The sequence below is a fragment of the Argiope bruennichi genome, chromosome 3, assembly GCF_947563725.1.
Source record: "Argiope bruennichi chromosome 3, qqArgBrue1.1, whole genome shotgun sequence".
Classification (NCBI taxonomy): Eukaryota; Metazoa; Arthropoda; class Arachnida; order Araneae; family Araneidae; genus Argiope; species Argiope bruennichi.
In genome coordinates, this window is record NC_079153.1 from 74,902,798 (window position 1) to 74,914,068 (window position 11,271).

Sequence of the window (11,271 nt, forward strand, 5' to 3'; positions counted from 1 at the left end):
TGTAGATGTCCTACTTTTTCTGCAAAGAATAGTTGAAGCAATTTCAATCCAAATTGTGCAAATGAAATCAGCAGGAGAAATAAATAGTGTTAGCGGTAATAAAGAAATTAAAAATTGCTATTGTAAAATGAGATTTCAAAAATAATTATTTTTTTTATTTTTAATGCAGTGTTATAATATAAACTAAACATTATATTTGAATAAAAATAATTAGAATTCGCATTTGCAGAATTATATGGCTAGTATTAACGTTACTTAAAATGCGAAAAAAAAATAATAATTTAAAGCTATACAAATTTAATGAATCCAATGTTAGCTAATAACAAAAGTTGCTAAATTATATTTAGAGACAAAAGAGCTAATACTAAAGAATGGTTTAATATATCGAATTTATGATTCTCTTTTAACAGAAATAAGAAAGAGGCAAGCAGATTCAGATTTTAAATAGATTTTTTTTAAAGAAACGTGTGAAAAAAAGTATTGCAACAACTGCATTTTAATTGTGTTGCGAAAATAATAAAGTATAGTAAAATAGGAAAAGGCAATGAAAGAAAATCTGTAGTTGTATGTCATAAAAGAGAAATTATGACGAATCGAAATTCTTGAGTTCGAATTCTTGAATAATATGTTGAGATACGATATAACTGCGATATTTCACTGGGGAAATCTTCTTTGAATAGAAGGAATTGTAAAAAGCAGTGCGCTTCCAAGAACAACTATTCCTCCTGCTACCCAGAAACCTAAGTCATAATCGCCAGTCATATCGCGGAAAACACCTAAATAGAAAAAGAAATGAAAATGTTAAAAGTCGTTCATTCTAAGTTGGAAGCAGGCAGTTACATTTATAAATTTAGAGTAATAAGAAAAACCAATGAAGCAATCAACCAGCCCAAACCACTGATCAGATTACATCAATTTTTGCTTCATATGAAAATTCATGGTATCTGGATATGTTATAAAGGGCCGTCTTTCTTCCTCTTCTTTCTATTTTTGAAAGAAACGGAAAAAACACTCGACAAAGTTCCCCGGCCAGAATCATTGGATCAATTTCGAAAATTTTTATTTCATATTTAAGCTCATTACTCATAGATACATCATCGATGATCGGCTGTCCTCAGCTACTCTCAATTTTTGAGAAAAATTTTAGGAACACTACTTCCGATTTCCGTAGCTTGGAACCTATTTTAGAAAGTTCTAGCCCTCGTGACTCCTAGATATATTATTCACCACTCTTTGTTTTTGAGAGAAAACGAAAAAAAAAAAAAAAATACTTCACTCAATATTCTTTATGGGGGAGGACCTCGTAAAAAATTCCCAATCAGAACCACTGTATTGATTTTGAAAAAAAAAAAAAATGTTTCATTTGAATGCTTATGATAAGTTTTAAATAATTATCTAACTCATTTTCTCCGTTTCTCGCGATATTACAAATAAAACTGTCACAGAGCTTTTAACCTCAACTACTGTTTTAGCCGTTTTTGTTCACTTGACATTTCGTCTCTTTAGAGTTTAAGTATCCAATCAGAATGTTCCAATCCAATCAATGTAAATATAATTTAAAATATCCACTTTTGCTTGTATTATTATGATAGCCCTTTTATTATATTTTTGTAGTGATAAGATGTAGCTTATCAAAGTTGATTGATTTGACTAAATTAATCTTTTAATAAGAACCACCTTCAGTAATTGTGTTAAGAATATTCATATTGACCAATTTTCATTAAATATAACAAAAGCAAGTACTATTTTAAATTATGAATGTTTAATGTCAGTAGAACATTCTAATTGGTTAACTGTATTTGCTAAGTAGTAAAATTAATTCACAAATAAAATTGCTGAAATCAGTCCAGTTATTGAAGTTGGGGGCTCTGCTTGAATTCTATTTTGCAATGTCTGTCGAACATGGAGGTAGAGACTTCTTGATGATGTATCTAGCAGTCATAAACTTTCAAGAGGAAAAAAAGAGAGAGAGAAAAATTGGCGAAATCTATATATGAGATATTTTATTTAGTGTTTGTGATCGGGGAACCCTGTCAGGTTCCTTCCCACTGAAAATACGCAGTAAAGTAGTGTTTTTGAGACTTTGCCATTAATATTCACATGCCATTGAGATCACATATATTGAGATGCCATTAATATTCACATGAAAGAAAATTTGATGGAATTGGTTGTGGCTGGGAGACTGGTTCATTGATTTTAGCAAATTATGTTGAATATATGGATGGTGTGGTGAACAGCTGATCGAAAAAGACTGCTGGTTGTATATTCCACAATAAAATATTAACAATATCAGTAACTAGTAATTATATTTCATGAACATTATCAAAATCAATTGCAGCTGAATTAAAACCAAATTTTAAAGAATACAATTAAGATAATATAAAAGACTAGCCGCCTTTGACGACCAACTTGTTCGACCAGATTATTGACTTTTCAAGCTATTAAACTATTAATATGGAATACATTCTATAAAAAATTTGATACAACTGAAATTAATCGAAACAGTCTACTACAAATTATTGCGAGTGCAAATTAAAAAGCATATTCACTATGAAAATCCTATTTCTGAGTTAGTGTTTTAAAAAACAATTTTTTAAACTATAATTTGAACTTTAGCCAAAGAATATGGTTAAATGTTTTAATGGATGAGTTTGGATTTCATCATAGCAATAAATGCATTGTTATTAATTGTGTATTAAATTAAAATTTAAAAAATTATTAAACATGAAAAAAATTGCACAGAATTGCAATTCATGTCATTAAAAAAAGTGTATTTTTTTACTTTTAAGATAATGCGAAATTCCTTGCCTGAGATAATAGTTTTGGAAAATATTGTCAACAGTCATAGCGATTACTCATCTGTCAACAGTTAAGCCTATTTTCGCATTCGATTAAACTTTCTGACGGATGTATATTTTGGTTTTTCTTTCCTCTAAATGAATACAGTTTTTGGTGGACATAGCGAGTCCTTGCTGGAGCATTTCTAATAATATTTTGTCGCTCCATTAATTAGCGAAGTATTGAATTAAGTCCAGCTATAAATACGTTCAATGAATCAGTCTGAAACGCTCGCATAGTTTTCATTTAACTGCTGCCATTCGACAATAAGTAAGAAGAGCGATTTCATTGCCACGCATGTTAGCTTTTTGTAGATAGTGATATATAAATAACCTTTATAAAATAAAACCTTTTAGTTTGAAAATTTTGCGCTTCCACCATCAGCCTTCGTTGGATTCGTTATGTATATTCGCTACATGTTTCTTGGCTAATCTGAAGATAAACTGTGAAACAGGATGCAATTTTAAAACTGTTCAAATTAGGAATTGTGTTTGGCATAAGGTTGATTTTAATTGATTTTTTTTTATTAAAGGCTATTTCGAATTTTTAATTTTTCCTAAGTTTGAATTCTGAAATCTCTTAAGGAACGGAATTTGGGACTTAGAAAGATGTTAAATTAAAAACTTTTGTGGACCATCTTATGTTGGAATCATAGGTAACGAGAAAGCAGATTGGACTGCCCAATTGATAGCTGCTCTAATCTATATGTGAGAGATTAAAAAAAAAAAAAAAAAAAAAAAAAAAAAACACTGACATTCTTTTGCATTCCCACTGGCAGATTTTCATGCACTACCCCAAATTTCAAACTGCGCAAACTCTTGTGCATCCTTGTCTTCAATAACGAATAGGATAGCAAATATATTTTATATGCTACAAGTAGGGATTGCAATACCGGACCAAAAGTTCAATACCGGTATTCGGTATTTTTTAGATCTTAATACCGGGATACCGGTATTAGAAATTTTATGAAAATTAAGAAAACACGGGTGTTTCTTTGTTTTACTTACCAGTTTTATTAGAGAATGCAAATATCACAAAAATAATTTGTAGCATATAAATTATAACGGTTTATAAAGAATCACAAAAAAGTAAAGGAACATCTTTATTTCAATCACAAAAAAGTGCTGTTGTTGTTTCTGATCCAAAGTGGTATAGCTGCACTATACCACCTCCATGAAACCAAAGATCTGTAAAAAGTCCAAAAACAATAGCGGATCTCTTAAAATTCAAATATGGTAAAATTTAAACATTTAAGAAAATGATTGGGGGAGGCTTGATCTGCCTTGCACCAAGGACATTCAGCAAAGATCCTCCGTCCGTGTTGTAAGATGAGGGATTTGGTGTGTCCATTTAAAAAACGAGAGGAGCCGTTTGCTGTTTTCTAGAAATCGGGAATTTTACCAAAGTACCAAGGGTGAGCAGGTGGGACTCTCCAAAGTGCACTCGACTCCATCTTTTTGATAGAGGAGATTTCAGAATAAGTTAGTGTTGCATCACCATGAAATATGTCTGCTTAGGCAGTCTTAGCTAAATTATCCGCTATCTCATTACAATTTAAACCAACATGTGAGGGGACCCACTGAAAGTGTATAGAGTGTTCAGCAGAGAACCTGGCAATAATAATGTTTAGATAAACAAAAAAGTGTTAACATCACTATTCGGTCTCTGGTACTATTACAAATTTTTGAAATGTGATCTTAAAAACATAATGTATTAATTGTACTGTCATTAAGCATGGAATATAATTTTGGGCAAAAATTATCAGCTGTCGAAAACGCTCTTTCAGCATCTACGATAGTTGGTGGTACTGTTAGCAATTTGTGATATACTTTTTCCAAATATTTACTTCTAAATACCTCATCTTCAAATAAATCGATTACTCGTCGGATGGTTTTGGATATAGCTGATTTCTGTATTGTATTTTGGTTTGTTGAATATTTTTTATTTATCACTAATTCTAATTTTTGTTCAAGGGACAATTCCTTTTCACTATCAACATTTGTGCCATGATAATCTCCGATAACTGTACCGAATTCTTCTGAATGTGGATAGGTTTGTGGGTAAAGAAATTTTAAGAAAATTTACTATAAACTTGATCAGATTTGAATTGGTTAGTTTCTTTTCTTCTTTTTCATTTTTAAAATAACTATAATTATGTAAATACCATAAGACATTTTCTATTTCTGTATGCCTTTCTTCTGTGCGATTTTTCAATATAATATATAATTCTTCAGATAGTGATGTGTGCTGTTCTTTCAGCGACTGTAACATGAAATTTATTGTTGCATTCGCTATTAATGAATTAGAATCTCTCCGACATAATGCCTCAACAGCCAGTTTTAATATTAAGTTATAACAACCTGTTCTGGATATTAAGTCGAATTCACTATCTGAAAAATTAATTTGCTGGTTAAGTCGATTATTGCTTTTTGAATTGGATATCTCAGTTTCAAAGATCTTTCCTTCATTAGGAGTAAACTGCCCCAACGTGTTTTGAATCTCCTCCTAAACATCTCTTTTCATCTTTCCTCTCACTCCTATTTTGTCAAAGTAAACGCAAAGTTGTGCTCAAAAGGTGGAGGCTTTAACAATCCATTGTCATTCAGTATTTTATCACTTCTCTTGATTGTACGATGCAACTTTGTATTCACAGACTAATTAATTTCGCCCGTTAGGGAGACATAAAAACTAAAACGTATACTATTTTGCTATGTTGGCGATCCCTGAACTTATAGTGGAGACAATTTTAAAAATATTTAGTAAATACCGGAAAACCGGTATTTAAACTTGCGAATACCGGTATTACAAAATTGTACAAATGGCTCAAAATACCGGTATTCGGTATACCAGTATTGCAATCCCTAGCTACAAGATAAGAGAAAAAATGACTTTTAAATTCTTCGACTCAATTTTTGAACTCTCTGAAAATGCATGCAAGGCATTTGTTCTGCTAAACTTTGGTACGGGGCCCATTTGAGAACATTTGCTCCGATCGGATAAAGATCGGCCCTGAATTTGTGCATACAGCGAAGGAATACTCCATGAAGGATATTTATTATCATTTGCAGCAAGCGTGGAAGAGAAGAACATAGGGAACAAGAAATGTATGAATGAGATCTGTTGCGCTAATTGTGAAATTCTAAGCGAAAAATTTCACTCAAGAACTGAGTCTAATAACAAAATGAATAGTAAATATTATAATTCGCTTGTTAGAGAGAATGTGAGCTTTGAAATAATGAACGTGGACAGTGCCTTCTGGCTGGATGGAAATGGAATTGAAAACTTATTGAAGTTTCAACTTGTCAAAAAATCTGCTTTCCTGAATGTCGAAAAACTTTGATTAAAGAATTAGAATATTATTAGTCAGCAATAACTATAAACACTCTATACTATTTTTTCACGTTCTATACTATTTTAAGTGCATATTTTTACAATTTTTTTCCCGTTTTTTTTAATCATTTTATTTGTATTTTTCCCATTTTTGAAATTATTTTTTTTTTTACATTTTTTTAAATTTCTATTTTTACTTTTTATTATCTTCTATTTGATTCTATTGTTTGGCATTCAGAAGGACATAAGTACAAACAGACCTCTGTTTTGACTTTTGGTGATACACCGTTTTCTTTGGTAATTTCCTATCGCCTAAATTGTTTCCTGTAATTCCATTTTTCCCGCTTATTCTCGGTTTGGACATGTAATTTATTTTATTACTAGCCGCCTTTGGCGACCAGCCGGTTCACCAGCATTAATATTCGTTAAAATGTTCAATTAATATTTTATGTAACTTGTTCTCATAACAGGCATTTCAGCAAAATATTTTTAAGCTTCGAATTTTGATAGTCATATTATTCACTTATGCTATTATGTAGGCCTTAAGATATTTTGTTCATTGTATTTTGGCATCTATCTAATTTTTTATTCGCGCCTGTAAAATTCAATTTTAAATTAAAGTGGAAATGATGAAATTGCAATTAATATAAAGACGCATTTTAGTAAATCCAAGAATGTCTTTAAAAAAATGAGAATTGAAAGCAGAGTCGTTCGGCATTGAAGTCTTATGTGCGCTACAGAATAATTTTCATAACTTATAATATCTCAAAGAATTATTCAACGAAAATTTCACAGATTCAATGAAAAATTTAGTTTTAAATTTTTTTTAAGGATATAAACGCTGTCAATAATAATACTTTATTTTTTTTCAGTTTATAAATATACTAGCCGCCTTTGGCGACCAGCCGGTTCACCAGTATTACCGCTCGCTACAATTTTTAATTAAATATTTTAAGTAACGTCTGTTAATAGCTTCTCAAACAAAACATTTTTAATCTTCAAATTTTGATAGTCATGCCAAACTTATACTGTTGTTTAGATCGTTTCGTTCAATTTACTATATATATTTTGCTAATTTGTTGTCATTTCCGGTAAAACTTCAACTTTAATTTAAAGTGGAAATGATGAAATTGCAATTAATATAAAGATATTTTTTAATGAAACCAAGCGTTTTATTTTATTTATCATTTTTGTTGTTATTTATTTATTATTATTGTTATTGAATATGAGTACTGCAAACAGAATCATTCGTTATTTAAGTCTTATGTGAACTACAAAATATTTTTCATAATTTGTGTAATATCTCAAAGAATAATTCAACAAAAATTTCTCAGATTCAGCATAAAATTCAGTTTTTAATTTTGCTTTCAAAAGGATTGAAATGAAATCAATAATAATATTTTGTTCCGGCTTATAAATATATTTCAAAAATTATGAAGTTTAAATTTTATGCAGTAAGGTATCATATTCTGAGAAATATTCTGGACACACCAAATTTTAAATAAATGAATGAATGTTTCTATTTTCCACGATTAACTAAGACTGATTTATGAAGTTTTAATTGTTAAAAATTTAGAAAAACTCAACAATTTCATACTCTTAGGCCAATTAATCTTGAGAAATCTGCGCGCTGATTGGCGTATTTTCTCTTAAACAATCGAAGAAAAATCTAAAATTATCCTTTTTATTTTTTAATAGTGATATTCAAATTTTCATAAATGTCAGTTTAAGTGATTGATTTAGTTGATTGGAAATTAATTCTTTATTTAAAATATTAGTGTTTCAAGAACATTTTGTTAAACGTGATTTCCACAGCAGAAGCTTTATGTAAAATCAAAAATTTGTTATATATTAGAGTATTTATTGGATCAAGTTACATAAAATATAATCATTTTCCATTTAGACCATTTTAGCAGATCTGTGTCTATTACTAAAGGTTTACAAATTAGCTGTGTGGCCCTTTTTTAATGGATATCCTGTTCATATCAAACAAAACTTGCCTTAAAACAAAACTGATTTATTGGATTAATAATATAGATAGTGTAAAAGATAATAAAATAATTTTTCTTCAATTTATTTTTTAGAAAAAAAATATAATATTTCATATTTGTTTCATTTCCTACAGACACGTGACGAAAATCATATTTTTGCAGATTTCATTTCCAAAAAGATTTAATTTATTTTTTAATGGAGCTTTAATCGATGTGGTGGCAACACTTTGAAACAAGCTAATTTTTCCCCATGAATGCGAAACGTGCTCGTGCAGCTTAAATTTTATTTTTATTTTGTACGAAAAAAATTGTTGAAACATATAGTTAAAATGTTTATTTAAAAATTAATTAAAAATAGAAATTTTATTTTAAGGTTAAAACATTGGTATCATTTTAAAGATAAATTTTTGATCTTTAATTTGATGTAAAAATCTTTTTTGTGCGGTAATATTTTCGGAAGTTATAGCAGAAACACGCTAAAATTTCGCTTATTTTTTAAATAAATAGAATTCTAATTAAAAATTCGAAAAAATAACCCCCAGGTGCACATTCTCGGCCTCCAAGGTTTACACGTGCCAAATTTCGTAGCTGTTGGTCGAACGGTCTGGCCTATAGAGCGCCAACACACACACACACATTGAGCTTTATTATAAGTATAGATTACAAATTTTTTCGGTTTATAAATAAAATTTAGACAGTTCTTTGGTCCTAAAGAATCCTTTTCTGCAAAATATAGATAAATATATGTTTTAAATAGATAAATATATGTTTCGAGTTCCTGAGTTCAAATCTGAGAGATTTATTAAATTTTGAATATTATAATATTAGAACAATCAACATTTTTATAATCTGCGCCAATAACTCTTGAGAAACTCTAAGACATGATTGTCTTCTTTGAGACGGTCGTTGAAGTGATATAAAATGACCCTCTTTTATAGAGTAGTGATATTGAAATTTTCATTAATCGTTCAGCTTTAGTGATTAATTTAATTGATTGGGGCGCAAGTCTCTTTATTTAAAATATCAGTGTCTTAAAAATATTTTGGTTCACAGGGCAGAGAATATACGTAAAAATTTAAAAGTCTTAATTAATCAGCATTTATTAATTCAATTTATATAAAATATAATTATTTATTTCATTTAGACAATTTGTTAGCAGATATATGTATACTAATAAAAGCTTACAAATTAGCTGTTGGGCTCCAATTAGAGTAGATATCCTATATATATTAAACCATATCTGCCTTAAATAAAACTGTTTCATTGAATTAGTAATATAGGTATTGTAAAAGATCATAGAAAACGTTTCCTTGCATTTACTTTTTAGAAAATATCATATTTCTTATTTATTTCATTTTGTACAGGCACGCGCTGCAATTACATTTTTGTATATTTAATTTGGAATAATAGTTAACTTATCTCGTAATTTGAGCTTTAGTCAATGTGATGGCAACGCGTTGATAAAACTTAATTTTTTTCCATTAACGTGCAACGTGCTTGTGCAGCTTAAATCTTATTTTTATTTTCTGAGAAATAAATTGTTGAAAAATATGATTAAATAATTTTTTTTAAAAATTCATTAAAAATAGAAATTTAATTTCTTGGTCAAAACATTAGTATCATTGAAAGATTGTTTTTTGAACTTCAATATGATGTAAAAATCAATTTTCTGCTGTAATATTTTTGGAAGTCATAGCGAAAAAAAAACCCCATAATTTCGCTTAATTTTAAATTAATTAAAATTTCAAAAACTCCGAGGTGCACATTTCCGGCCTCCAAGGTATATATGAGCAAAATTTGGTAGCCGTAGGTCGAACGGTCTGGCCTATAAAACGCCAGCACGCACACATACACTCACACAAAGGAAAGAAAAAGAACCTTCCAAAGCAATTTTCTTGAAGCTTGACTGCAACTTATGATTTATCATTTTAAGTTCATGCTTATGAAAATTCTATGTATAATAAGATCTAATTATTTATTATAAGATATATTTAAGACACTAACGTACCTGTGAGAGGAGTTCCAATAAATGTAGATATGCCTGTAACAAGCAAGAAAATCCCATATGCGTTGTTAAGTTTATCCATACCCAACAGATCCACCAATACTATGGACGAAAGGCTTAAGCTTCCGCCTGAAAGTAGATAATCATCAGGGGACCGTAGTAAGGATACTATATTCATCTTCTATTGTATTTAAAATAATTAATAAAGCGGAGGAGGGAGTAAAATTCACTTTCAAACTTAAATTCAAAAAGTAGGAATTTGCATCTAGTTGTATAATTACATTATTCATTTATTCTTTGCGAATGCGCTTTTCAGTAAAAATGGATAAGTTCGAAAATGTAACAAACGCTTCGAAGCATTTCTCTCATTTCTGAATACTGACTGCAAACAACGTAATTAAACACATTATAGCTATATTATATAACAATAATATAAGATTAAAGCTGTAAGACTAAATTTCGAAAGCTTGCTTATAAACAAAATGATTAATTTAAGGTTAGAGCTGTAAGACTAAATTTCAAAAGCTTGCTTATGAATAAAATGATTAATTTAAGGTTAAGACGTATATTCAAAAGCAAATTTATGTATAAAATGATTATGTATGTTACAGAATCCAAGACTTATCCCAAGAGTTTTCCTTCTACTTATTTTCCTTACTATTTATATTTAATTTGCGTTATTGTCAAATAATTAAAATAGAGTAATAAACAGAATCTTGAAAATATTCGATAGCTTTTCAAAAGACTTCACCGAGGAAACTGTTAAGTATTGATATTTTTTTCTTAACGGTGACATTTTTAGACATACATTTCCTTCTAATTATTAAAAGGCAGAAAATGTTAAATTTACTCAAATAATCTAAATTTCTAATATTATAGTGAAATTTTCTGATACATAGACAATAGTATTAGCGTAATTCGTCTTACCCAGAGTAAGTCCAAATATAGCGCTGTAAGCTGCCATTTGATAATACTTGTTGACTAAAGATGTCATCATTGTAGTTGCACCGTTTACTAGTAACAAAATGCTGTAAATGTTGAGTCTGCTGAACCTTGTCTTGTCGGCCCAAAAGCCAATAAAAATCTTCCCCGACATATTGAACACGC

General features: G+C 29.5%; 1 protein-coding gene across 1 annotated transcript; it reads right to left on the reverse strand.

The window, feature by feature from the left end:
- Positions 1 to 577: 577 nt before the first annotated feature.
- Positions 578 to 11,225, reverse strand: LOC129962546 (monocarboxylate transporter 14-like). Its single transcript, XM_056076306.1, has 3 exons — positions 11,092 to 11,225; positions 10,168 to 10,293; positions 578 to 776 (listed from the first exon to the last, which is right to left on the reverse strand). Exons 1-3 carry the CDS (start codon positions 11,159 to 11,161, stop codon positions 655 to 657), a joined length of 318 nt encoding a protein of 105 aa, XP_055932281.1. The 5' UTR covers positions 11,162 to 11,225; the 3' UTR covers positions 578 to 654.
- Positions 11,226 to 11,271: the final 46 nt, after the last annotated feature.

What these genes read in the sequence shown, in the direction of transcription:
- LOC129962546 (XM_056076306.1), bottom strand. Translation starts at nt 11,161, where the DNA reads ATGATGACATCTTTAGTCAACAAGTATTATCAAATGGCAGCTTACAGC. An exon ending in TATATTTGGACTTACTCTGG is followed by an intron (nt 10,294 to 11,091) that starts GTAAGACGAATT and finishes ATCTACTTTCAG; the next exon opens with GCGGAAGCTTAAGCCTTTCG. An exon ending in TATTGGAACTCCTCTCACAG is followed by an intron (nt 777 to 10,167) that starts GTACGTTAGTGT and finishes TTTTCTATTTAG; the next exon opens with GTGTTTTCCGCGATATGACT.